The 27,409-nt window shown below is 36.4% G+C and overlaps 5 protein-coding genes across 12 annotated transcripts; 2 read left to right on the plus strand and 3 right to left on the minus strand.

Moving 5' to 3' along the window:
• Positions 1-246: 246 nt before the first annotated feature.
• LOC127258137 (probable LRR receptor-like serine/threonine-protein kinase At5g10290) lies at positions 247-8,999 on the minus strand. 6 transcript variants are annotated; one of them, XM_051284826.1, is made up of 13 exons: positions 8,823-8,999; positions 8,312-8,652; positions 6,484-6,551; positions 5,729-5,861; positions 5,538-5,609; positions 4,811-4,954; positions 4,660-4,731; positions 3,728-3,793; positions 3,561-3,625; positions 3,222-3,368; positions 2,166-2,507; positions 1,511-1,905; positions 247-897 (listed from the first exon to the last, which is right to left on the minus strand). In XM_051284826.1, the coding sequence occupies exons 3-13, from the start codon at positions 6,548-6,550 to the stop codon at positions 583-585; spliced, it is 1,818 nt and encodes a 605-aa protein (XP_051140783.1). In that variant the 5' UTR covers position 6,551; positions 8,312-8,652; positions 8,823-8,999; the 3' UTR covers positions 247-582. The 6 variants fall into 6 exon arrangements, with proteins under 6 accessions (XP_051140783.1, XP_051140784.1, XP_051140786.1 ...); XM_051284827.1 differs by lacking the exon at positions 8,823-8,999 and adding an exon at positions 7,308-7,398 and having other exon boundaries at positions 8,312-8,690; XM_051284829.1 differs by lacking the exon at positions 8,312-8,652 and having other exon boundaries at positions 8,823-8,949.
• On the plus strand, positions 8,969-11,218 carry LOC127258140 (E3 ubiquitin-protein ligase WAV3-like). 2 transcript variants are annotated; one of them, XM_051284835.1, is made up of 3 exons: positions 8,995-9,077; positions 9,351-9,374; positions 9,541-11,218. In XM_051284835.1, the coding sequence occupies exon 3, from the start codon at positions 9,617-9,619 to the stop codon at positions 11,129-11,131; it is 1,515 nt and encodes a 504-aa protein (XP_051140792.1). In that variant the 5' UTR covers positions 8,995-9,077; positions 9,351-9,374; positions 9,541-9,616; the 3' UTR covers positions 11,132-11,218. The 2 variants fall into 2 exon arrangements, with proteins under 2 accessions (XP_051140791.1, XP_051140792.1); XM_051284834.1 differs by lacking the exon at positions 9,351-9,374 and having other exon boundaries at positions 8,969-9,077.
• Positions 11,219-11,780: 562 nt separating this feature from the next.
• Positions 11,781-15,714, minus strand: LOC127258594 (uncharacterized). The gene is made up of 7 exons (XM_051285501.1): positions 15,343-15,714; positions 14,627-14,712; positions 14,185-14,331; positions 13,922-14,030; positions 13,311-13,434; positions 12,500-12,773; positions 11,781-12,145 (listed from the first exon to the last, which is right to left on the minus strand). Exons 1-7 carry the CDS (start codon positions 15,470-15,472, stop codon positions 12,041-12,043), a joined length of 975 nt encoding a protein of 324 aa, XP_051141458.1. The 5' UTR covers positions 15,473-15,714; the 3' UTR covers positions 11,781-12,040.
• Positions 15,715-19,985: 4,271 nt separating this feature from the next.
• Positions 19,986-27,158, minus strand: LOC127258152 (pentatricopeptide repeat-containing protein At2g22070). Its single transcript, XM_051284863.1, has 3 exons — positions 24,496-27,158; positions 24,302-24,396; positions 19,986-20,303 (listed from the first exon to the last, which is right to left on the minus strand). Exon 1 carries the CDS (start codon positions 27,016-27,018, stop codon positions 24,664-24,666), a length of 2,355 nt encoding a protein of 784 aa, XP_051140820.1. The 5' UTR covers positions 27,019-27,158; the 3' UTR covers positions 19,986-20,303; positions 24,302-24,396; positions 24,496-24,663.
• On the plus strand, positions 20,907-24,035 carry LOC127258153 (TGACG-sequence-specific DNA-binding protein TGA-1A-like). Of its 2 annotated transcripts, none has more exons than XM_051284864.1 (9): positions 20,907-21,109; positions 21,876-22,045; positions 22,142-22,216; positions 22,291-22,350; positions 22,465-22,542; positions 22,653-22,716; positions 22,812-23,083; positions 23,318-23,545; positions 23,652-24,035. In XM_051284864.1, exons 1-9 carry the CDS (start codon positions 21,070-21,072, stop codon positions 23,802-23,804), a joined length of 1,140 nt encoding a protein of 379 aa, XP_051140821.1. In that variant the 5' UTR covers positions 20,907-21,069; the 3' UTR covers positions 23,805-24,035. The 2 variants fall into 2 exon arrangements, with proteins under 2 accessions (XP_051140821.1, XP_051140822.1); XM_051284865.1 differs by having other exon boundaries at positions 23,318-23,532.
• Positions 27,159-27,409: the final 251 nt, after the last annotated feature.

A 27,409-nucleotide genomic window follows, 5' to 3' on the forward strand; every position in this document is an offset into this window, starting at 1 on the left:
GCAAAGATGTTTTCTTTTCTGTATTATCTGTAAGGAGGAAAACAAGAAAATGAAACGTACCAACCAACTCAATTATCCATACAGTTACAGAAAGACATACATACTGGAATATACATATGTATGCATAAACATGTGTGCAATAGTTATCCTTAACACAATCATGTATCTTTGAAATTATTGGTCTAAGCCAGACAAGCTACAAGCAAATAGATGCATTTGGGAATGATAAGAATGCTCCAAACGTAGTGATCAGGAAAACGATAATAGCACTTTGCTTGTAACCTCAATAATAGTACAGTACAGGACAAGGTATTATGATAAGATATGGAATTCTAAGCAATTCTATAATACATGGTTACAAAAAGACAACATTAAGGTGGACACCAAGGCTGGACACTTTAAAATTGTCCATCTCAAATTTGTCGTGAAATCTACTGTACATCATGACACAAACCAATGAACTCACATGTGGTGAAGGCAAAGAGAAAAACAAAAAAAAAAAAGAAGGCACACAAAAACAAGAGCACAGGCACATTATAATATGGAAACACAATTTTAAGGTTATGAATTTAGCCAGCTACCTTATCGACCTCCAGACAAGATCATTGCATCCTGGTTGTAAATTGAGTCATCTCCAAAGTCGAATCTTCTGTGTAGCCTTTCATGTTCTTGCCTCCTTGTCACTTCCACATGCTGCCACTCCTCCCACCTCTCAGCAAGCCCTTCACCTTCCAGCATGCGAACAACCTCTGACATTGCTGGACGGTCTTCAGGCGATGCTTGAGTGCAGAGTAAAGCAACCTGAATCATCATCTCCACTTCTTGAATGTCGTAGTCTTGATTCAGGTTTCGGTCAACAATGGCATCAAGTCTTTTCTCCCTCTGTAATTTCTTGACCTTTCAACATGGAAACAATCAGATCAATATAAATCAATATAAGTACGCCAAAAACTAAGCAGAGGCGTAATTTTGCTTTTGCTTGTAGGCACAAGCACATACTAGAAATTAGAAATGCGGATCACGCTATTATAAATTAATACAGAAACTATGAAGCTTGAATTCCATGTATATCTTTTCAATGATTGAGCATACATGCACACCTAACATCTCTCAAGATTACAACCTATCCTGCCTGTAAAATATTACACATACGCCAACACACAACAAGAAATATGTTAGAAATTCAAATCTATGACTAGTATTCTATTCAGTGCACAGATATGCATAATCTCATATTTATACACAGTTACGCGCGCGCACACACACACACACATATATATATATCCCCATCTACTAAAGTATTCTTGCATTAGGATATTTAATAATAACAATATCAAAAGTAGTAGAGTTGCATCCAATAATAACAACAATATAGAACATAAAAACATTAAATATAAAATATAATAAACACTACCTATAGCTAAGTTTCTTGTATCAACGAGCAGAAATTTACACCATCCAGAAACACAAAACAATAGACTGTGAATATACATGCATGTTGGTATCTTACGTGATCAAGCAGCAAGACATCATCTTCCTCTTCCAATCGTGAGAAATCTATAGCTCGTTGGCCTGTCACAAGCTCTAAAAGCATGATTCCATATCCAAAAACATCTGTTTTTTCTGAAGATTTTCCGGTGGACAAGTACTCGGGAGCTATGTGACCCATAGTACCACGAACTTGAGTCGTTACATTAGTTTTCCTAACATCAACCAGCTTTGCCAAGCCAAAATCACCAACAACAGCTTCAAAATCTTCGCCCAGTAAGACATTTGCAGCTTTAACGTCTCGGTGAATGATTTTAGGATTACAATGTTCATGGAGGTACTCTAATCCACGTGCTGTACCCAGAGCCACTTTCTTCCTTGTCAACCAATCCAAAACAGGCTCCCCAGCTTTAAGCTCTGTGTAGATATAAAAACATGTTAGCAGATTGTACTTTTAGGGGGGGGGAGAGTAGGATTACCGTATAATCCTGTGAGAAAATCAACCTTGTGTAGATTTGAGATTTCTCAAAATAACATATAAGTAGATTTCGGAAAAATAAATTTTTTTAAAAGGAAAATAGGCAGAAAGGGAAGACTCTTCATGTTTCTATAAACACAAAAGATCTATGCCTTATAATTTAACCTGGGGTGTAAAGATGAGGACTGCAAGAAAATACCTCGTAGCTGGTACGCAACACTCAGGTTTTGCATAAAAGGGTAAACCAAAAGCCGTTCAGTTGGTGTTGTGCAGAACCCAATCAGTCGTAAAAGATTTCTATGAACAGCAACACTGATCATCTCAACTTCACGCTGGAATGCTGTATCTCCACCTGGGCTCTCAAAATCAGTCAAACGCTTGACAGCAACCTTTGTGTTATCAGAAAGAGTTCCTTTATAAACCTTTCCGAAACCCCCCTGCCCTAGGACATTTTTTTCACTGAAGTTGTCTGTGGCGAGCTGCAATTCTCTCCATGAAAATCTCTTTAATTGACCAAATTCAATTCTACGATCAACTTCACCTGGCAATATTGCTACACCTTTTAGTTTCAATAACAAAGAATCACAAGTGCACAACTTGGAGAAATCCAAAATACATATACAAATCATCCTTGGAAATATTCCGTGAACTTGATACCAGATTAGGAGCAAAAATACTTGGATCTGTTTAGTTGAATATTTTGTACAAGCTGAGAATGGAAGATCTATATTCACCAGCTTTAGGAAACTAAGAAATTTTTTGTTTGGGGGTTTAGATTTTGAGTTGGGATTTGAATAATAAAAAATTTGAATTTAAATAGTTGTATGATGTGATATAAATAGGTGTTGATGTGATGTTTTGAATGTAAAATTGATTTTTAGTATAATATAAAAAATGAAAAATATGTGTTTGATTTGATGTTTTTAGGGGAAAAAAATAGAATGAATAGTGTAAATCCAATCCAATCCCCCAAACAAACACACCCTAAGTAAACTAGATGAGGGACTATAAATAATCTTCAAAATCAAATGGATTTAATGTCGTAATCTCAGGATGAATTAAAGATTTAATAGAGTAATTTTAGGATTTTTACCTGTTTAGTATACCAGAAAATTGTATGTATTCATTAAAATATATTGTAGAAATAGAATATTGAAATATGCAATTCCTTATGTTCTCTATCAACACTCGTGTTCTTTATCAACAAACAAAAAATAAACAACCCCTTAGTGTGTATCATCAAATAAAAGGAAACCTGCAACATCGACGAAAACTTCACGCCTGCATCCCTTTTGCCTATCCTTCCAAAGGAATAACACGAGGCAGCCTCCAAGAATGAGAATAACAACAAATGCAACAACAATTCCTATTATCATCCCAGTCTTTGATTTGCTGGAACCATCTGCCAAGATAGAATTAAAATCATATGATCTTCCAACTTAATATTTATTGTTTTTTAGATCCGGTTGCTAAAAAAAATTAATATTCTTAAGTATATGCATGAAGACTTTGTTTCCATTATCCAAAAAAAATACCACAATATATTAAAGTTCCTAAAGAGTAATAAGTACAGAGAATGAAAGATCACATATACCTCCATTCTCTGATGCACAACCATGTGAATAGTTGATGCCGCAATTCAATTGGTTCCCAGTAAAGCTGAAAGCAGCAACTTAAACTAATTACTAAATACATAAATAACTGTAACCAAATGAATATATACAAACACACATAGACGCAAAGTTTGGAATGATTTTGTACTTGTACTTAGAAATCTTGAACAATTGCTGAGGTATGTTGCCACTTAGATTGTTGGAAGCAAGCTGCCTGCAAAATACATTTCCCAGCACCAAATAAACACAAAGCAAATAGAGTGACAATGATGTGAAAAAATAAGGGGGATCCAGCCTTGGAATTGAGTCCTCTTAGATTAAGTTTTGGTATTTTACTTTGATTAGTATTTTAGTTTGGTTAGGATTAGATTTGATATTGTACTTTGATTATAATTTGCAAATTCTATCTATTATAATTTTATAGTTAGTCTTGGCATCTATAAATAAGCCAAGTATAATTCATCTTGTCATTTGCAAATAAGACCTTAAATGTGGCAGTTTTTGGCCAAAGCCCTATAAGTTTTGTTTCTAACAAGTTGATCCAACCTGCCAAATTCCCCCACCTTATGAGACACAATTGTTGATAGATCTCATGTTTAGTCCCTTGGGTTGGCTCGCTTAAGTTGATCAATATCTAGAATTCGATCCTTGCTAGGATGGGCAAAATTTTAAGCTTGTTATGGTGGCCATGGAAGGTCACTGCTAGTTCTGTTGGTTCAAACATCATAGGCCAAACTACTCATGGCATGAGTTCACTAGGGCAATCATAGCGCGATTCGATGAGTATGATGGCAGCCCTTACAGCATATGCCAGCACTATGATAGACAGAAAGCATAACAAAATATGTGAATGCCTTCAGCCGATCAGATTCCGGAACTGTCAAATGAGTTTTTCTTATATTTATTATTGAATGGACTGAAAGAAGGAATTAGAGCGTAGGAGCATGCAGATCTGGATTAAAGGAGATATGTAGAATGCAGTAGCATTTTTGGCCAAAGTCTCAGGTTTGGTAAATATTATTTCTAACAGATGATCTTGAGACTACAATAATGGAACGCAAAAATGAAGATAGTACTTACAAGTTAACAAGGTTTGGAAGACCCGAAAATGATTCAGGAATCGGTCCGGAAAGATTGTTTTGACTTAGAATCCTGCCACCATGAACAAGCAAAACTTATTTTGACAGAATAAACAAAATCACTGAAAGACAAGTAGTTGGAACATGCTTACAAAAACGTGAGCTTCTTGAGATTGCCCAGGGAAGGTGGTATTTCACCAGTTAAATGATTATTTTCCAGATCCAGCATTGTCAAGCTTGATAAATTTCCGAACTCTTCAGGAATATTACCCATTATGCTGTTTCCTTGTAACTGGCTGCAATTATAAATTAGCTTCACATAATTAACTGCTTGAATGGGAGTATAAACAGCATCTATACAAGCTTTAAGTTACATGTTATACATAATAGTTCTTCCAGGAATATCAATTTAATCATGGATCAATCTGAAGTTAAGAATTCATCAATCCCCCAGCAAAATATTAACTGAAAAGGCTATCAGACAAATATTTTGAACAAAGTTATATTTTGGAACTTGAAAGTGTCACCTCAAAAGTCCATTTTAAACCAGATAATATATGTGAAGACCATCTGGATTCTGGGACCAAAATACCAACAGCATACCAGTGATCAATTGATGGCCATAGACCATAAAATATCATATCAGCTCACAAACTATGAAATTGATAGCACTTCCTGTTCTCTCCTTAAACTCAAAGCATAGGCAGGTCAAAGGGAAACAGCTACATTGAATTAAAACAAGATCAAAAATTTTCCAATTAAGTTGCATTATGAAGTGGAAGACTTCTCCATAATAATTGTGTCAACCAAGCCAAGATACCAAGATCACTGAAAAGACAATCAATATATTATACAGCTTTGCAAGATTTGAATACCTACAGTGTTGCCAGCTTCTTCAAAATCCCAATTCTAGGTGACAAGGTTCCAGTAAACCCCATATTAGACAATGTCCTGATCAAAATAGAATCATGTTAAAGAGCACATCAGTAAGCCAAGAAGAGAAAGGGAGACAGACCTTTGACCGAAAAGCAGAAGAAAAGAAAAAAAAAAAAAGAAGCAATATTTTTTACACTGTGGTCACATTGTTGCTACTATCACAGATAACTTTGGACCAAGTGCATGGGTTGACTAGATTCCGATTCCAATCCTTGAGCTGATCGCCTGAAGCATTAAGTGAACTCCTTAAAGACCACAGTGCCTCCCCTGCAGTCCTTGAAAATATGAGTGACCTCCTTTCTAAATTATTGTAGGAAAATGAAGGTACACCGCTAATGAAGTGGGAGATAGCAGGAAAGAGTGAATTCAGGCCATTGCACATAACAAATTGTGGATCAGGTTTGATATGATTACCTCCAAGGTGCTCATAATTAACCAGACTGGAGAAATTACTAAATCATGTAGTAACATTTCACATCAAATTATATATAAAATGTGAATAGCAAGCACAAAGACATGGTGGTGGATCACAATTATATTTTATAGCTACCAGTTCCCGTGCACAAAATTCAACTAAAATCAGTCAACGAGTGGTATCATAGTTAATCCTATCAAGTATTGCCATTCCCCTATATATAAATATCCCCAACACTAATTCCCAGTTTTTAGAGCAACAAACAATTTAAGCAAGACCCTTAGTTCAAACGAAGTAATCAATTTTTGGAACCAACTTTGAAACTTCCATCATGTTTTTCCTTGTTTTACATGCGGAAGAAAGGTTTATACCATGAGAAAACAAATCTAGGTTTGGTGAAGCATTTGTCTACCAGCATAATTGTACATAATTTACTTCATATTTTATAACTTGGAAATCCAATAAGAAATGTACCTTGTGCATCAGGAGATGCAAAAGAAAATAAATATGCCAGCACCAGTGCTCTAATAATCAGGCCCATCCTGAACAATATCAAGACATCATAAATGTAGCATGTGAGAATTGATTCAGACCTGCCACTGAGAAGCAGCAAATTAATAAGCTAGCTTGTGTCAATGAGCATCCAGAATGTTGCACCTACACCTTTAAAATGTCAAATAGTTTTAGATCATCAACAAGAAAAATCTGTCCTTCCAAAGCATAAAGAATTTGAAAATCTAACGGGCCTGCAGACTATAGGTCCAGATAGGAAAAAAAATTGAGGAATGAGGAAATTTGATCCTTGTCATCAGTTACAATGTACGGTTCAATGTGAAGCCAGAACAACTTACACTCAGTTTTTCAACTAGCTACCAAATTAAGCTTGGGTCCTCTCACAAGATGTTATCTGGCATGTAACATAGTCACTCAAAGATGTAGGCATATTATCCTATTATTCAACCTCACAATATATTTCCAAAACTGATAGAGAAATCAACTGCTAGATGTCAATATACATTAGTGTTCTTTGTTGTTCAGATCTCAACTGAATCCTAGCTTTTCCACAAAGGAAACGGGAACTAAGCTTCAAAGACAGCAATCAATCCTTGAAGCAAGCAATTTCAAAGAAGGAAATTAACAATTTAGCCCTGAATTCCCTAATTAAGATGGGTATTCCTGCTTTTTTTTAAGGATCAAACTATTAGCTTGAAGAGTACAATCTCTGACATCAACCATGCACGAGTGAGCATGACACCAATGTAAAAACTTCAACCGGCTACAAAGTGTGAAATCTAAACCTTGAAATGGATCAATAGTTGTGAGTTCACCGCTGTGACATGCCGACCCGCAAGCCACGCAAAGCCGGGTGTGTTGGGATTGTAGACTAGCCTACAAGTCAACACAAGTATCTCAAGAGGTCACCCATCCTCAAATTATTTTAGAACAAACTTTAAAGTTATTTCAATAATAATCCCGAAAAAAGAATATACACATTGTTAATACGAGGAGTCTATTCAATTTTAATTTCTATTCACTCTTGAATAGCTAAGCACCGGCTCATCTGTACATAGAATTGGTTTAACACCGGCTTAACTTCAAGGATATTACAACCGCCCTTAGCCAAGCTGCTTAGGAGTTCTTCCAGTAAAGATCAAGACTCTTAAATAATAAATAAATAAATATATATATATATATATATAAGCACCTAAAACGTAAATGCATTTTCCACAAAACAGAGACCTAAATCCATCCCAATGATTACCCATAATTGGCCAAAAATGCATTTTTCCTGAAGGCCAAGCCCAAAAAAGAGACCTAAATCCAACCCCAACCCCAACTATATTCGACTAGTTCCAAATGAAAGCTCACTTTCTCCCTAAGCCATTTCCTAATTTCAACTGATAGGGTGGGAGAGAACGGAGGGCATGAGAGAGAGCGGCGGTGCTTTCAGGGCTCAGCTTTCGGCGAGTGACAGGCCACGGTGGTCGTTCGCGGGTGAGTGAGAGAGATAATGAGGCGGAGGGAACGAAGGCGTAGCGCAGGGGAGATCGAAAGGGACGGTAGAGCTGGCGTCAGATTTCTTGATCAGTGGCGGCGAAACACTGGTCCAGTTGGGTTTATACAAACGGAAGTGTTTGTACATATTACATATACAAACACCACAAAGCCTTCGCAATATACTCACGCAGATCGATCTGCCGAAACCCTTAGCAAAGAATGGAAAATGATCGAAAAATTCTTACAACAAGAGCCCTCAGACGAGGAGTTTATGCGGATCTGTTAGGGCAGAGGCGGATTCTACCTGTGGAGCACAGTAGAGGCCGGTGACTTTCTTCCGGCCGCAAAACGGCAGCGGTCAAGCAGCGGCGTCTTGGTTCTGAGTTTTGCTGCAGTAGATGAGTTAGTTAACACGTGTTTTGTTCCTTCACGGGTTTGGGAACTAGGTTTGGTTTTGGAAAGGTTTTCGGGTGTTTGCTAAATAAAACTATGCCGAAGAAAAGAGGCTCAAATCGGTCTACACAACCACAAGAACTGTGGAAAATATGAGTGCAAAGTGGATTGTGATATTGACGTGTCTCCGTAAAGGTGTATCCATCCGGGCACCACTAAAAGTGGTCTTTACAGGATGTGCTTGAAATTCACCTGGAGGATGGAAAATTAACCGAAAAGTTTTAAACTATGGAAGGATGACAGTAAATCTTTCCATGAAGAGTAACCTTGAGAGAATTTTCCAACCAAGGCAAATCGAAATTCTAAAACGAGTTCCGAAGTTTCCGAAGCAGAGAAGGATAAAATTGGACACTCTTTCGCACCTGAGACAGAGCCAATACGAGAGGAATGAAGATCGGAATCAAAACACTTGGACGAGGCATTTTGTCGAACAGGTAGTAGGCGACTATCAGTCTCAGCCATGACTGAATCGAATGTTAACCGTTACTCGACACCAAACTGAGCAACTCCAGATCAAAACACCAAAGAAAACGGCAAAAAAATTAGAACAGACACGGCGGAATCAAACCAGCTTCGGGCGAGCAGGAACAGGGGAGCAGAGAACGGGGAAGCACAAGGTACAGTAGGCGGAGAGGGCAGAGGGAATTAAGAAAACGTTATATTTATGTTAAAAATAATTAAATAAAGAATTATTTTTGTTTTCGCTTAGCCCATCAAAATTTAGAAACAGCCCTGTATATATATATATATATATCTCTATAATTATATATACATTATGGTTTTGTTGTGCTCTGAAAGTATTCAAATAGTAGTGAAACTGAAAACCAACAAATTGGGGTTTACAAAATCTGAATCCAACATTTCCTCAACGGATCTCTCTCTGCTATCAGGGTATTGCTGCGTCTGCAACGGAGGTTAGATTCAGTCAAGTCTTAATTTTCTATATATAGAGAGAGAGAGAAATTGATGCATTGAAATATTTTATCAAAGATTTGATTGTAATCTCAGTTCATCTTGTATCTTCTTGGAAAATCTGAAATCTTTTCTAACGTTTAATTTATTTTTATTTTTTTGTTTCAGGAAGCCAGAAGTGTGAGTCTACGCCGGACCCAAATCCGACGATGATCCTCTGCCGAATGCCATACCTCTTCCGATCATGAATATCGATTTTCCGAAGATTAAGATCAATGCCGTGCCGGAGATCAAGGACGTCGATTCTACGACGTCGCGATCCAGATTCCAGCTTCTTGTTAAGCTCAATGCACCATCAATGTCGAACTACGCTCGTCCCCGAAATCGTGCTCCTATCGATCTCGTTGTCGTGCTCGACACCAGCCACGGCATGCGCGGATCGAAATTCGACGAAATGAAAAGAGGCGTTGTGTTTCTCATCGAGAACTTATGGCCGGACGACCGGCTTTCGATGGTGTCGTTGTCTCCCGATCCCCGGAAAATGTTTCCCCTCCTAAAAATGACCGAGACTCGACAGCAAGAAGTCAAACGAATCGTCGACTCCCTCGTCGCGGGAGGCTCGACGAACGTCGCCGGAGGCCTATTGAAGGCGGCGGAGGTTCTCGACGAAAGGGTGCATAAGAACATATATTCGTGCATTATTTTCTTGTCGGGTTCGAGAGATAATTGCTACTGCACCGCGCAGCCGCGGGGCGTCGCAGAGCAGAGCCACTTGCCGGATTATCTCAATGCTCTGCCACCGTCGATCTATCCTCGAAAAGAAGAGAAAAACGGCGAGCTCCGGCGAACCATTTTTCCTGTTTATACCTTCGGCATTGCATCGTATCACGACCCTCGAGCATTGCGCGTAATCGCCGATGCGTCAGGCGGCACTTACTCATTCATCGACAGCTTCGACCTCGTCCAAGACGCCCTCGCAAGCTGCCTCGGCGGGATACTCAGCTTGGTCGCGCAGAACGTTAACCTGATCGTCGACGCAGCATCGCCCGGCATAAAAATTCAAGCAATCAATTCTGGGATTTACGATCACAGCATTACATGCAACGGCTGTCGCGGCAAGATCGAGATCCCCGACCTCTACTCCGACGAGGAGAAATATTTCCTGATCTATTTTACTTTGCCAAAACTTGTAATCCGGGGCAGCGAGAGCGACAGAGCTACGTATCTTGCGGAAATAAAGTGCATCTACGTCGATGGAGTGATGAAGGAACACATTATGATCGAGCACGCCCGGGTGGACATACACAGGCCAATATACTTCAACCCGATGTTAGAATCAGAGAACTTTGAGATTCGACGGCAGATGGAGCGCCTTCGCGTGGAGGAGACCATCGCCAAGACAATACACGTCGCGGAAGCTGGAAATCTGCAGAAGGCTCAGGAAATTTTGTCGACATGCGTCTTGAGGTTTTCGAGATTGAAAGAAATGGGGAACCTTGACGAGGTGACGTTGTGGCTATTCGGGGAGATGTTGGAGATAGAAGGTCGGATGAAGAACCAACGGATGTACGAGATGAAAGGGGGACGAGCTTATGCTCTAGCGACTTTGAGCTTGCTCGGGCACCAGAGGGCCACGACAAGAGGCGATAGAGTGCCCGGAGAAGAAGGGACGTCAGAGTCAGTATCTTTCGAGCTTTTTTCGACGACAAATATGGTGAAAATGGTGACCAAATCAAGGAAGGTAGAAGAAGCATTGTAATGTGATGTTGAAATTTAGGATTTAGTGAAGATGTTTGTTTTTTTTTTCTGTTCAGTACTTACGACGTTTGTAGTTGTGAATCAAAATTAGGGATATTATTGATATTTTCTCGATCAAAAGAACTATTCATAGATAGGATTATGAATTTATGATAGCAGTTTTTTGAATCCCATGACCTAACACTAAGATTAGACTAGATAAAATAATACTATTCATCTCAATTATCCAAAATAAAATAAATAATGAGTGTTGACTATTTTTTTATGCCTATTTTGAAAAAATCATATCAAATTATTTTGTCTTGTGGTTGAATAGGATTTCAAGCCATTAAATTAATCTTATTAAATAAAATCAATATTTAATTATAACGCTCATTTATAACAAATATAAAAAAATTTTATTACATTCTCTTTCACTCTTTTTAATTATTAATTAAAATTTCAAAAATGCCATAATCTACTATTTTATATCCATTTTTTTAATAAAATATTCCTTTTCTTAATCCTGTGCCAATATTAAATAAACTAATTTTGTAAGCCTGGAGGGAGTGCATGTGTTTTAAGAACATAAATTAGCAAAAGTACTATATATATAGAGGGAAGCTTCATAGTGATATAGGACGAGCTATATATATATATATATTAAAAAATTTCAAATCATGAAATCTCTCCTTCTGAAAATTAAACCGCATCAGTTAGTTTATAGGTGCGGCTGTAACTGTATAATAATTATAATCTGCTATCATAACTTATCAACATACAGCACAGCATAGTATAGCATAGCACAGGGTAGATCCCCGGAGTTGGGAGGGATGCATACCTTAATATGTGCAAAGCCTCTCCATCTCTTCGATTCTGCCTGCATACTCATACTCGTACTCATACTCATACTCTTGTGGGAATCAATCCTTTATAGAAGCCCAAGTGATTTCAGCTGCTGGACGTGCTCAGGTGGCAGAGCTGGCGGCGTCCAGTTGCCTCCCGTCTCGCTGTCAACATCCTCGACAACGTATTCCTATACATACAAATACATCAACCAAGGACTATTCGTTTTTTGAGATCAAAGCTCAACAGTCAGCAATAGAGAAGTTAATTCAATAACCATCAAATTTTGTGACTTAAGACTGCTCAAATCGAGTTTTTATAATGGTGCTTGCATATATGATAGAAGAATATACAGCAAGCAAATAATCCTGTACTTTTAAATCCTCAACACATTAACCGACAAAAAAGTCCAAATATAGGAAGGTAAAATATACAGAAAGAAAAATGTGGAGTTGTTAGATATCTTTTCTTCACTTATGTTTATTTAGATGTTATTGGGTGAATTGTAATTTGTTTACACATAAAAGAATGTAACATGACTTACTTTTGTTAGCATTCTTTTCGCAAGTATGTGGTAGTGTCTCTGCCAAATCCTCTGCCCGACCATTGTCGCAACCAACATGCTGTAGAATATCCCAATGACAGTAAATAAGCCCACCACGATAATAGCAACTATGAATAACAATGGCACTCCAGCTTCTCCGGCACCTCCCAAGCAGCTGCCACATTCACCAGCTGCACCAGCACAGCCTTCAAAGCATGTGGTGCAGTCAGTCCACATACACAGAGTGCCAGGCAGATGGCAGTCGGCGCATATACTGCAGTAAAGTAGAACAGTTGAGAATGCAGTATTCAAACAATCACTTATTTAGTGTATGGAAAGGCTGAGTAGAAGCTCATCTTGTAATTAGGAATACAAAAGCAATGCCATATCGCTAATCACCATTTATTCAATTATAGAATGGATCACAACAATGCAAGGGTAAAATTGCACTTAGTCTCACTGTAGGTGTTCATTTCTACCATAGTCAAATGATAGGTGAGTTCTTTTAGTAATTTTAGTCATATGTTTTTCGGGGCCCTTACAATTGATAGAAAAATATTGTGTGGATACACAGCCATTATTCTTTCGTTGAAGGGTTGAAACATATACTTTTTTTGGGGATTAAATTTGAAATTTTACCTCCACGTTGGTCGTGCCAAAATGCTAGCATAATTCAATTGTTTAAAGACATTATTGGGAGTTCAGTGTTAGATAACCCCCCCCCCTCCCCCCCTCTCTTTTTTTTCCTTGTAAATGAGTGTTCGATAAATTTTTCTAAGATATGAAGTGGCTATTTAACAGAAAATAATACCCAGGATGACAGCAACAGAGGCACAGTTCTCGACATGGCTGAGCTAGATCGTTGCGCACTCTTCTGTCATAACAAGTTATGAAGCACCCGGACAAGCCCAACAAAGCAAAAAACAATAATGCCCCTGTGTAAAAACAAAATTAGATGGCCACAACATAAAATAATTGACACTCTCATACAATATTAAAAATAGCAAGTAAAAAATTATGGCTAATCTTCAATTTTAGGAATTTATGTATCAATCACAAGCGCGATTATGAAAGACAGTTTGCATATATTGATATGAAACCGTAGCAAGTGAAATAAACCAAGTGGATCTACTGGCTTGAATCCAGATTTGCCCAATTCATGTTTCTAATACAATATATCCATTACATCAGGTCAAGTATCTCTACTGAAAAGTGTACAGTTGGGCAAATCTATGACCTTATTCATAAATTGATTGTTAGCACCTTCAAAAAGGTAGCGACTAATATCAAAATTCAATATATCGACAAAGAGGGGAGATATATTCTGTGTAAGCATTAAAACTGGCAAGACTATAGATTAGACATAATGGTCGATCATGACAGTTGTATTGTAACATTAGACACAATGGATTAGAATGTTACCACATATGTAGTAGAAACTAATTTCTCCCTCAAACCCCCATGTCAGACGAAGCCAGAATTTCTGGTAACCATCAACAAAATAAACCAAATATGCCAATAGAGAAATAACCTGAAAGAAAGAGCATTTCTATAGGAATCAGAGACATTGTGATGTTAAAGACTCTCATCTAATGGCTAGGACACTTATCTTTCCTTGAGACATTAATGTTAAAGGAAGAAAGGAGAAACATACATGAATAATCTATGAAAGCCAAATAACATACCAGCTGCACAGCGAAAAAGATAAATAAAATATCCCTAGTAACAAAAAATCTGAACTTCAGCGTACGCCATTTCCTATCAGCAACTCCTTGTACTCTTATGTAATAGGGAGCTTTACAGGTTGTACAATGAGCGAAGGCAAACCCTTCCTGCAAGAAGCATGGGAAGGGGCAAAACAAATATTAAATCAGCTCGCACTTAGTATAAAGTGTTCCAGAGAGGTAGTGATAGCCCCACAGCAACAAACTTGAGGACTGAATCTTTACCATAACCTCAAAATGAGAAATCAGGCATCCATCATACTAAAACTACAAAGCTAGGCACAAATATGGAAACTTAACTGTAGTAGACGCAAAAATGAAGTACACTACACTCAAAAAGAATTTCCATGTATTATAAAGATGGATACAGCACAAACTTCTCGATGCCTAAAACTGCAGTTACCTTGACAGACCGCCAATGATCCAGACATTCTCGGTGAACAAACTTTGCAGTTCCTTTACACTTGCATGGAGCAATAAAATCTCTACCTGAGACAACAACAAAATCTATAAATTTAACACCACTCGACCATGTATAGCCTCTGACTAGTGAAACTACACTAGCAAAAACTTTTTGTGCACAAATGGTTTCCTAGAATATCCCTCCACATCTAATATATAGTCCTTCCCAAATTAAGTCTTACGTCGCTTGATTATTACCCAAAATGTGTCAAATATCCATCATCAATATTCAAATTCAAATATGAATTTATACATACATGGCTATAGCCCACTCAAGTTTAACTATGGAGATATTCTACAAACTAATTCAGCATACAAGCACACACTCACACATATAATCAAATGTTTCTTATCAATTCAAATTACACAGAAGAAGACCTAAAACTGAAAAAAAAAAAGTATGATGATAAAGAATTGATTATGCAGAAATTTTCCATTGTAGGAATCACAAGAGGAAGTCAGTTTCGCTAAAATCATGTGGCATCCGAGATAAATATATACGGTGAAAGACATAGCTAGGAACACTCGATTCGTATAAAATTTCCACTGCAGTGCGCAATATCCACAATTAACAGAAAAAATAACACCAAAAACCATATCCATCAAGAAAGAGAACAAAAAAGGCTGGCATAATCAAGAAAATTCGAGGGACTAAACCATCTGTTTCGAGGCAAATTCGGCATTGAATTTGCTCATCAGGACCAGCCTCAAGGTCAATCTCGGAAGGGTCTTTCATCGGTACAGGCGCCATCAGCGGCGACGAATCGGACTGCTCGGTATTCATCATGCCAAGACTTGATCACAAAATTCAACAACTTGAATTCGATTTCATACAGGGGAACAGATGAAAACCCCTTCGAAAATCCGCTGATTAACCTTGCTCCCCCAATTCTTCCAAATTACAGCATAAAAAAAAATGGATAATTTTGTTGGCAAACAGGGTTCCGAAATTCCAACTTCCAATTGAAATTGAAGGTCCGAGCAAGAGCCAACAGCAAGAGCAAGGCTTACGAAATAAATAATGTAAAATAAATAAATAAATAAGGGGAAAATTTCAGAAATGAAAATAATAATAACTTAACATAATAATAATAAGTAGTCTTATGCAAGCGCCATGTGAATTGCCATTATTACCCCTGTCTTGTTCTTGAATCAACATCGATTTAAAGGTACCTACCCACTAAGAGCACATACAATGACTCTTAATAATAAAAATCTCTATTGCCTAGTTGGCATCTATGTATCCAATCTTTTTTCATCTATGTCGATTTAAAAATTAAAATCAGCCACAACGACTCTCTTTCTCTTTCTGATTTTCTCTTTCATCACTTCCAAATTTCACACAAAATATTCATTCTCGTGTAAATCCAAATCTCCCAAACATAAACATAAGGTGTTCAACAAGAACTGAGAGTCAATTGAATATGCAAAATGCCGAACATGTGAAAGAATTGAATCAATGTAAGAAATTACAATGTGAGGTGTGAAAACACAGCAATTCACGAAGAATCATTCACTCACTCACACTAAAAACACATTGGAATTTGTAGAGGAAAGGAGAGGGGATTTGTTGAGAGAAAATAAATCTGTTTCTAGAAATAGACACAGGCGTAGCCCTCATCACTAAATAAAAATTAGAACCTAAAAAAATGAGAAAATCCCCAAAATTTACCCGTCGGTCGCCGGAAAAGTGCAACAATGTCGACTGTGAAATGAGGAAAAGAGGAGGGAGAACAGTCATCGGCGATGGGGATGGAAGATGAGTTTGGGGAAGAAGAAATGAGCAACAAGGGTGAGAGGGAGGACAACGGAGAGAAGGAGAGAGAAGAGACGACGTCGAGACGTGCTTCGCCTGCACGATGGTGCTATCGATTTTTGATCGAAATGATGGGGTCGAAAAGTAGGCCATTACGGATGAGATTTTTCGAAATTGAGAAAAACTGACATCGAAATACGAGATAAAGTCTTCTATTTAAGAGCCACAGTACGTGCTCTAAGGCATAACGCGTCATATATTCACCTCGACTAATATAAACCTTTTTGGAAGTTTTAAAGTTTTTTTTTTTTTTTTAATTAGAAATAATAAAAGAGTATATATTGATCATTTGATGTTTTTGTCATATATCTACATCTAGTAATGAGAATTAAGGTGAAAGAAATTTTGTTATACCTACTAAGTACCAATCAGGAGCAAATTCGGGCTGAAATTCAATCTTCGTTGCATAATTCGGCCCAAATTATTTTTCATATTTGATAAATATCATTTGTCCAACTATTAAAAATGAAATTACATAGTATTGAGACAAAGAAACCTATAAAAGAAAAGCTCCGGTACAAAAGGCTAGCCAAAATGAAGCAACTTCTTTTGTCTATCCAACAAAGGATATAGAGTTTATGCCGGTTTTTACGTCATTGTTTTTAATAATAGACATGCGACTTTACTATAGAAAATAGAAAAAATTTCTAATCATTTTCAATCAAAATTTCTAATCATTTCAATACACAAGAAATTCAACATGTATAGGGGCACAAGAATGTTAGTTTTTTTTTTTTTTTTTTTTTTGAATTATTGTATGAATATTAGTATAAATATGAATGATGAAATGGTCGATGGTTGCGACAGCCACACTTAATTAGTGGAGAAACCACTCAAAATGGGAAGAAAACTAAGCCCACAAATATGGAGCAACAAATAGTCATATTACATGTGACGTGTCTTTAATTCTCAATCTCCCAATCTATAATATGCTATATTATTTATATTTGCATTATATATATATATGCCAATGTAATGTTATTATTTAAAATTATATTGCATTGGATGATATTCATGTGGATTTAAAATATGGGATTTTGGATGAAAATTAATTTTTGAGTGTGTTTGGTCCAATACTCTTACATATGACGTGAATTCTTGATATTGATATGCATTTTCATTAGTTTTTATTTGAGTTTCTGTTTTTTTTTTTTTTTTTTTTTTTTTTTTTTTATTTTATGTTATATATACACCACATCCTCAATCCGTAGAAAACTTTTTTATTAGAATTTCATTTATTTTTTTAGCCAAGTTTTGTCTTCAATCTTTATGGAAAATAACTCCTCATATATTTTCTTAAGGGTTGCAAATCTTGTTCGAAAATTTGTTGTAAAATTTTCTTTGAGGAGGTTTTCCACGTTTCTAAAAGAAGAGAAAAAGGTGGTTTCGTATATTGCTAATGCCATATATAGAAATTGAGCATAATTAAAATACTTCTCTTTAGATACCATATTTTATAATTATTTTGTAGTGAGGATTTGCATACATCTAACTATTATTATTAATATAAAATAAAAAATTTAGTGGGTGGTGTGGTGTGACCCCATAATTATGGAGTACATGGATCCACCAATGGAAGAACTAAAGTCCAAAATATAGTGGGTTGAGTTAAATTGGATAGATCCAATCAACCTTTAATCTCGTTACAATTTAAATCCTTCAAATTTGAATATTATATAAATATATATATATGCATGCATACGTGATTAAATTATTGAGTTGAGTGGAAAATCGTGAAATATTGAATTATTTATTTGAAATGCGACGTGGAACCCAAATTGGGTTAATAGAATATTCTTTTGACAAGTTGGAGGAATTGAAGGGTTAGTTAATGATGTCTCTAAAAGATTTGAAGAGTCATTAATAGTTTCATAAAAAAATAAAAAATCAAAGGGGTTAAGCTTAGGCTGTCCCGATTCACTTTCTAACATCTTATTATTATTATTATTATTATTATTATTATTATTATTATTATTATTATTATTATTATTATTATTATATCCAAAGGAGGATTTGATTTGTGTAAGTTGGTGGAAACAATCTGAAATTATAGTTGTAAAATATATTTAAATGTATGCAAATTTTTTATTTATTTATTTATTCTTTTTATGTCGATTATTGGCGTCATTGTTGTTTGTTGTTGTTGTTCAAGTGGAGTAGTAAAGTATCCCACCGTCTAAAAAAAACGCTCATATTTTTCACCACATGTTTTAATATAATGTATAATTTTTCTTAATTTTTTTATAGTAAAAAATTAATATATTATTTTATTGAGACAAAATAATAATAATAATAATACAAACGAACACATTTTTAAGAGATAAAAGAAGTATCACATATATATATATATATATATATATATATATGCTTTGGTTCAGAGAGATGTAGGTCTTGATTAATTTATCAAAACTTTTCACTTCATAAATAATATATGTCGTATTATATTTTTGTTAATTCAAATTTAAATTTACATTTCATATATATATATATATTGCAATTTAATTGGTGCATATACTAGATTTGGTCCTAAAGCATAATGATAGAATTTAATATGGTAAGAGATACACGTAGACATGCAATAAGTAATTTGAGTTTATCTTAATTGGATCTATATTTACAAAATACATATAAAATGTAATATTTAAACCCCAAGAAAAATATAAAAGTTTATATGTATAATTTACACAATATTTTAAAGCCTCCAAAATACATCCAAACACTCACATACAAAAGATGCACAATATATATATATATATATATATTACGTATTCGTCGTGTATACTTATTACATATAAGAGACGTGTATATATTATATGATTTACTTTTTAAAGCACTTTTTGCACTTTTTATATAAGAATTTTTTACGAAATTGAGTTACAATGTGATGCTCTTTTCAAATGTGTTGAATTGATATACCCAAAAAAAAAAGTAGTATAAAAATAGTTATTATTTTATATTCTCTAGGCATTACAATCAATTCTAATTTAATAGGTTGTATTAATGAACGTTTTTCTTAGATATATTATTATTATTAAAATATGTTGACAGCTTCAATACGAATGAGGTTAATAGATTTTTTCTATGTAGAATAATTTATTTAATTTTTCTCATTACTTTTATGATATTTGTTTAACATAATAGTATATTGTAATACGATTAAATTTTAAAATATGAGTTGTTGACTTCTAAAATTGAAATAAATTTAAATAAAACATCTCATCATTTTATATAAAAGTATCAAAATATTTATTTCAATATATATTTCTTATTAGATGTAAGTCTTATAGTATTTTAATATGTATACACTTGTATCATTATATTATTTCATAATAAATTTGTAAACATTAAGGATGTGTTCTTCTAATGAAAAAATATAACTAAACAGATATACTCCATTATATATATATATATATATATCAGAGATATATATAAAGAAGACAAATGTCACTTTCTCCTAGTTACAAAATTGTGATAATCCAAACAAACAGTTTGCATCAGAAGACACTCGACAAACCACACCAATATAATAATCAATCGAAACTCCAACATCATCCCTACACAATACAAATACGACATCGTTTCACTCAGTAGAAAACCCACAACGCAAACATACAAAGCAGATAAAAACCAAAACCGAAAAATAAAAACAAGAATTGGAAGATAGAAGGAATCATGGTGGGGTTGGAAATGAATTGAAGATGATGATGATGATGATGATGGTGAGGTCAGAGATGATTCAGTGCGCATATTCAGAGCAGCCATAGCACAACACAAGAACAACACGACACCGTTTTGCTCGTTCCTTTGTGGAGACGCCACAACAACAACAACAGATTAAAAAACTCAAAAACAAAAAAAACAAAAAAAAAACCATTATTCTATATGTTTGACTGTAGCCTGAGATAACACAATACAATTGCATGAATGATTGTATCATTATTTAGGCACAACAGTAGCTACCAGTAGACTTTGTTTTTCCTTTTCTTTTTATTCTTTTAGTTGGCATTTAAATAGAGCAAGTCTATTGAAAAGAAAGGTATACATATATGATATATATGTATGTATGTATGTATGTGTGTGTATATATCCCCTTTACAATTAGATTCGATGGTGCTGCTGCTTCACAACGGCAACACCAAACTACAGATGGAAGATGGGTTTTGGGGCACTGTGATTTGCCTTCGGCTACTTTTCTTGGGAAGAACAGCAACCAATTGAGAGAGGGAAACAAGATCAGTTTTCAAAGTGGGCTCTTTCTCATAATTTCACTAATACAGGTTATATTTCTATGTCTACTTTCTTATATATATAGAGAGAGAGAAAGAGGTTAGAGAGAGAGAGAGAGAGAGAGAGAGAGAGAGAGAGGTTTTCAACTGTGTTCATCAAAGGGTTGAACTGAGTGAGTGTTCCTTCAAATCATGAAATTTTGGGATTATAACTGAGTTCTTGTTTCATGTTGTCTTGAATTTGTATCCCTTTCCTTTGATGAAAAAATATTTTAGCCATGGAGAGATCACAAGTTTGACTCGACGATTTAATGGATAACTACTGAACTTTTTGCTTTTCATATGTTTTCTTTTGGAAAGCAAGAACTCATAGTCAATCATGGTATTTGTTCTTCAATCTTAGAGGTGTGTGTGTTCTTCAATTACATATGTATAGACATACATGTATGTTCTTGATTTGAGCCCGAAAACTGGCTCTTGTAGTTTTTGCTCTTAGTCTAACCACTCTTGAATTAAACATTTCTTGATAAAGATCTAAATCTTCTTGTATAGCTGTAGCTTTTAATGGGATTATATTCAAGATGGTTGCAATAAGATTCGGTCGACTTTTAGTTAATTATTGAGTTTTTCATATAAGTTTCGATAAAATCAGAGAGAATTTTGATTGATACAAAGCTTTTGTAAAGATTCTTTTGTTCCATCCTTTTTTTTTTTTCCTCCTAACATTCCTCATATTCTCTCATCGTGTCTTTTTCCCATTTTCTGCTGGTGAATCTATTCAAGTACTCACTTATCAGATTTTTTTTCCTCTAAAACCACGGTTGGATTGATGTCTGATCGAATGAAACAGGAACAAGTTCTACCAAGAATTTATACACCATTTGGGAGATTCCGGTTCTTCGTGCGCCTTTTGTAAAAGATTTGGCTTTATCCTTAATTCGATGGCTTCGCCTACCTTCTGACTAAAGCTAGTTAAATCTTATATCGATCTGTTTCCAATAGAAGCTCGACAGATACCCTATGTTTCGAAGAATCTGTACTGAAGCTGATTCTCTTCTATTTCTGGATTCACTAATCACAGTGGAGTGTTTGTTAGGAAGTATTTTTGCAACCTTCATTTTGAGAAGCTAATGAAGTTTCACTAACAGCCTCTTCAAACAGAATGAATTCTGCATCGACTCAGTTTGTTCCCTCAAGACGGATGGGCATCTGTGAGCCTATCCATCAAATGGCCATGTGGGGAGATTTCAAAGGCAACGATTTGCTGCCTGTGTCTCCACCGATGATTCTAGATTTTGAGGCTAAACTAGACAATCAGGTGAAGTTCATTCAAAGAATTTATGTATCAGTAATCTATGTCCCCAGTCTTGCCTAGCCCCGACTCGTGGCTTAACTACTGTCCATGTCTGTGCAGTCAGAGGACACTTCGCATCAAACTGCCGGGCCTTCTAATATTTATACCGAACAAGCAAGTAAACTCAATGACAAGGTAAGCAGCATAACGGTTAGTTATGTCTTGCTTATCATCATCAATCTTTGTCTAAACAGAATTTTGGCTTATAGGCACTCAGACGGTTGGCACAGAACCGTGAGGCTGCGCGTAAAAGCCGTATGAGGAAAAAGGTATGATCATTCCTATTCTTTTCTCATTACACAATCATTATCATTCTAAAACCATATCGTTGTTCATTGCCAAGATTGTGAATTACTGACGGGATCTAACTGTTGTTCGGGCAGGCATATGTTCAGCAATTGGAAAACAGCAAATTAAAACTCATTCAGTTAGAACAAGAGCTCGACAGGGCCAGAAAACAGGTAAATTTTCTTGAAAAAGAATCATAGCCCACACACACACTTGTTACCTTTCCTCTCTTTTAAGTTCTAACAAAGCATTGAATCTAAAAGTTGGAAAATTTCTGCTGCAGGGTCGATATGTAGACAGTAGTGCAGATACTACACAGCTCAGTCACTCCGGATCTATGAATCCAGGTTCGATCCATGACTTTTCTAGTCATAACTGCACTAAATTGGATATGAGTGTTTGAAAGTCATGTTTTACATATATGACGATGTTTAAAATACAGGTATATTGAAATTTGAAATGGAGTACAGCAGTTGGTTGGACGAACAGAACAGAAGAATTTCTGATTTAAGGAAGGCTGTGCATTCGAACATTGGAGAAAGGGAGATGCAGATTCTTGTTGATGCTGCAATTAAGCACTACTCACATTTATTCACAATGAAGGCTGCCGCCGCAAAGGCTGATGTTTTCTATATCATGTCTGGCATGTGGAAAACTCCAGCCGAAAGATTTTTCTTCTGGATAGGGGGATTTCGGCCTTCAGAAACCATAAAGGTGAGATTTTTGCTCCCGAAAAGAAGAACATTATTTGAATTTCCTGAGGACTTCTTACAGAACCAAAGCTTTCTTTCTTGTCTATTAATGCTAACCCAAGAAATTTTCTAAATATCTAAAGTGGTAAGGGCAATAGCTACAACACATTTTTCACGTATGGATTTGAGCTGAATTCGACTTTCTTGAGTCCTAATAATCTCATATTTGTCTATTACATGTCTTTTAATCAAACAGATTCTCTTGCCACATTTAGAGCCACTATTAGAGCAACAACATTTGGACATTTCTAATCTCGGGCAATCGTGTCATCAAGCAGAAGATGCCTTATCACAAGGAATGGATAAACTCCAACATATAATCGGGGGAACCTTAGCTGATGGCCAACTAGGTGAAGGCAACTACTTCTCTCAGATTAATGCTGCCAAGGACAAGTTGGAAGACCTAGTCAGGTTCGTGTGTCAGGTAATATATATATAACTCGCCTATTATTCTAGCCGAAACTATGGTCACATTGATCATAGGACACCAGGTCTGAAACATGTGTTTTATGTTTGTCTTTCTTCTAAAGGCTGATTATCTTCGGCAAGAAACTCTGCAGCAGATTTATCGCATACTTACAACATATCAAACAGCTCAAGCTCTACTTGCCATGGGGGAGTATTCTCAACGTCTTAGAACTTTAAGCTCATGCTGGTCTTCCCGTTCCCATGAAAGAGCTTAGATACAGCAGATTGAGTTCACTATCATTTTAGTTATGTCGTAGGAATCTATGTTATGAAAAATTCTTATGTTGCTGCTTCCTATGATAATTGAGAAATCTGTAAATATGATCAGACAGAGATGTCTGTTGATAGGAATCTGTTTCCACTTTTGTCATATACTTGCTGATTCTCCACGCATTCATTCTATACATGTTTACATCATTCTGTAGTTTTTCCAGGATTCGATTGAACCATCACTTTCCTTGTTTGCCATTTTTTTGGGAATTTTCACAGTTCTTTTCTAAATCCAAGTTTTCCTCAACTGTCTATCCAAGAATAAGAAAATGATATAAAGTACCGGCTAAACTACCATATAAAATTCCAATAGACCACAGTTCTGTGGCACCAAAATTGTAAATAATACTGTTAAACAGTGTAAAAGGAAATTTACTATGCACGATATCTTCAATCAGCACACAAAAGTTCCTAACAAAGTTCAAATTATGTTGCAACTAACCTGACGCTGAGAAAGCCGTTGCTAGGATTTAAATAACTGAGGGGGATTAGTAATAGCTTGCCTCCCCTTTCCTGTCGAAACAGCCTGTAATGAATCTAAAATCAAAAGAAGGAATTTTGGTTAGGATTAAAAATGAATCTGTAGCAGATATAGGAAGGGGGAATTGACACAACTCAGGAGATAGGAATGCTGACCAATATATAGCAAACTCAGGATGCATAAATCCATTTTTTCTTCCCCAATAGGAATGGCATTGTTGCACAACCTGAAGTTTCCTTTGAGAAACACTTTCCAAACTTCAACAAAGCAATAAGCATTTTTCTGCAGTAAGTACCATGGGAGCACTAATGGGAACACTTTTGTTACCAATAATCCCGGCAAGAACATGTGCCGTTCTTGAAATGGTGGAACCGTGTAGCATCTCTAACAACGATTTCCCTGTTAACAAGTTTTGAGATAAACTTGATGGCCAAATGACAGTCATTACAAACTCTGAGGTTCTTCATGATCCTTAAAGTAGTGTTGTCCGGAGTATTCATCAACCCGAATGCAATGGCAAGTTTTTCACTATGATGCTTCAGAATCTGCTCTTTTAACTCATGATCAAGATCATGCAGTACCGATGCAGTATCTGGAACAAATCCGATCTTCTTAATCTCCTCCCAGATTTTGTCCATCCTCCTGTATATGGCCTCTCTCTGTGGATGGAACGCATCGTCTGCCCCGAAAACATGAACTTCACTCCTTATTTGCAACCAGCTGATTCCTTGTTCTTTCTTCACCTTTCGATCTTTCATTGACTTCCTGATTTTCGCGGCTTCTTCCCACATTCCACAAGCAGAGTAGACATTCGCAAGAGATGAGTACGCCCCGCTATTAGCTGGTTCGAGTGCAAGCATCCTCTCCGCGGAAAATTCAGCTATATCTACATTCTTGTGAACTTTACAAGAAGCTAAAAGTGAACCCCAAGCTATCGTATCCGGCTCAACTGGCATGGTCTCGATAAAATTCTGTGCTTCCCTTAACAACCCTGCACGGCCAAACAGGTCGATCATGCATGCGCAGTGACTGGATGATGGTTCGATTCCGTGGACCTCCTGCATTCTTGTAAAGTAGTTTCGCCCTCTGTCCACCAATCCAACGTGCGTACAGGCTGAGAGAACACCAACGTAAGTTATGTGATCCGGTTTGATATTCAACTCCAGCATCTCTTCAAAGAACTCCAACGCCTCTTCTCCATAGCCGTGTTGAGCTAAAGCCATGATCATCGAAGTCCAGGAAACCGAATCCCTCCTCTGTTTTACTTCAATGAATGCTTTTCTTGCACAGCAGATGTTCCCAGATTTCGCGTGCATATTAATCAATGCATTACTCACCGAAACAGACGATGCTTCCCCAAGCTTCACTGCAACGGCGTGAATGTGTTTCCCATGGTTCTGCGAAGCCAAATTCGAACTGATGCTTAGTGCAGCAGCAAGGGTGTAGTTATTAGGAAAGAGGCCGTCTTCCATCATGGATCTTAAATGCTCCATCGCAAGATTATTGTTTCCATTCTGCACATATCCAACGATCATAGCTGTCCACGCAACCACATCACGGTCCTCCAACATGTCAAAAATCCATCGGGCCGAATTCATATCTCCAAGCTTGATGTATCCGTCTAATAAAGATGTAAACGCCGTAATATTTACCTTGAGCACCCCCCCATGCTTTTCCAACACCTTTCGTCCTGTGTCAACGCAGCCACTCTTCGAGTACATGTAGATCAGCACACTCCCAACTACACCAGAGATATCAAACTCATTTCTTACAATATAGGCATGAACTTGCTTCCCAATTTCCAATCGCCTGAGGTTCCCACAAGCAGACAATGCACTGGTTAAAGTGTATCTATCTGGCTTTAGTTTGGATTCTTTAAGCATCATAAAAAACATATCCAGGGCTTCGACATTGAGACCGCACTGATTATAACCTGCAATCATCGAGTTCCAAGTAATGATGTCTCGATCTTTCATTTCTTCAAACTGCGCCAATGCACGATCAACCTGGCTCGTCTGCATATACAATGATATCATTGCATTCCAAGTCGAGACATTCTTCAACTTAATCCTCTCAATCACAGCCATTGCTGTCCCAAAATGCCCCAACTTTGCATACATATTCACCAGCGAATTCGCCACCGATACGTAACCAGATAATCCAAGTTTAACAACAAAAGAGTGAACCTTCTCACCTAAATCGAACGCCTCAGATGCTGCACAGGATGCAATTATATTAGTAAGGGTGAATTCAGTGGGCAGAAATCCACGCTCGAGCATCTCTAGAAACATCAATATAGCATCCTTAAATCGGTCCATCTGATTATAACCTACGATCATCGACGTCCAGGAAACCGAATCGAGCTCAGGTGCTTCATTGAACACACACAGAGCTTCGCGGATCATCCCCTGTTTCGCGTATGCAGACAAGAGCGTGTTGTATGATGATACATTCTTTAGAGGCATTTCATCGAACACATGGCAGGCGTGACTTAGAAATCCCGCTTTGGCATACGCATTCATAACAAGATTCATCAAGTGCACGCCTTGGTGAAGGCCGGTTTTGATTATACGGGCATGCATAGGCTTCACGGCAGAATGGTTTCTGGATTTGAGGCTTGTTTGCAGAATTGATGCGTAGAATTCCATCTGAGACATGCGACGTGGGGTGTTTTGCATTATTAATTATGATTCAAGAAATATACAACGTAAGTGAGGTGAAGTCTTCAGAGCTTCACACACATGCTCTCTCTCTTGAAAATTCTGTGACCGTTAAAAGAAGAAGAAGAAGCGTTGAAATAAACCAGTTGAAAAAATTAGTTGACATGTCAGTTTTTGGTTAGGGGATTTAAATTGTGAATTTAGATTTTAAATAGCAAAATATTTAAATTTAAATTATTATATAAAATAAGATAAATATGTGTTAAATATAATATTATGAATTTATCTACTATGCATTCTAAGTATTTTATTATGTCAATGGCATGTCCGTGACGACAATAAAATAAATATTTTTCCATTGATCATTTCAAGCAATTTCATCATTTTCAATAATTAAAAGCAAATGTTT

Source organism: Andrographis paniculata, unplaced genomic scaffold (assembly GCF_009805555.1).
Source record: "Andrographis paniculata isolate CXL003 unplaced genomic scaffold, ASM980555v1 Contig59END, whole genome shotgun sequence".
NCBI classification, from domain to species: Eukaryota; Viridiplantae; Streptophyta; class Magnoliopsida; order Lamiales; family Acanthaceae; genus Andrographis; species Andrographis paniculata.

Bases quoted from the DNA above. Each gene is read 5' to 3' on its own strand.
- LOC127258594 (XM_051285501.1), bottom strand. From the start codon at position 15,472: ATGATGAATACCGAGCAGTCCGATTCGTCGCCGCTGATGGCGCCTGTA. The intron at 14,332-14,626 runs GTAACTGCAGTT...TGCTTCTTGCAG, and splicing joins ATCATTGGCGGTCTGTCAAG to GAAGGGTTTGCCTTCGCTCA. The intron at 13,435-13,921 runs GTAACATTCTAA...GTTTTTACACAG, and splicing joins TAGTTTCTACTACATATGTG to GGGCATTATTGTTTTTTGCT.
- LOC127258137 (XM_051284826.1), bottom strand. From the start codon at position 6,550: ATGGGCCTGATTATTAGAGCACTGGTGCTGGCATATTTATTTTCTTTT. The intron at 5,862-6,483 runs GTACATTTCTTA...CAAGGACTGCAG, and splicing joins TGCATCTCCTGATGCACAAG to GGGAGGCACTGTGGTCTTTA. The intron at 4,955-5,537 runs GTAGGTATTCAA...TTATAATTGCAG, and splicing joins TTGAAGAAGCTGGCAACACT to CCAGTTACAAGGAAACAGCA.
- LOC127258152 (XM_051284863.1), bottom strand. From the start codon at position 27,018: ATGCAAAACACCCCACGTCGCATGTCTCAGATGGAATTCTACGCATCA.
- LOC127258153 (XM_051284864.1), top strand. From the start codon at position 21,070: ATGTTTTCTTTTGGAAAGCAAGAACTCATAGTCAATCATG. The intron at 22,046-22,141 runs GTGAAGTTCATT...ATGTCTGTGCAG, and splicing joins AGGCTAAACTAGACAATCAG to TCAGAGGACACTTCGCATCA. The intron at 22,717-22,811 runs GTTCGATCCATG...TTTAAAATACAG, and splicing joins CTCCGGATCTATGAATCCAG to GTATATTGAAATTTGAAATG.
- LOC127258140 (XM_051284834.1), top strand. From the start codon at position 9,617: ATGAATATCGATTTTCCGAAGATTAAGATCAATGCCGTGCCGGAGATC.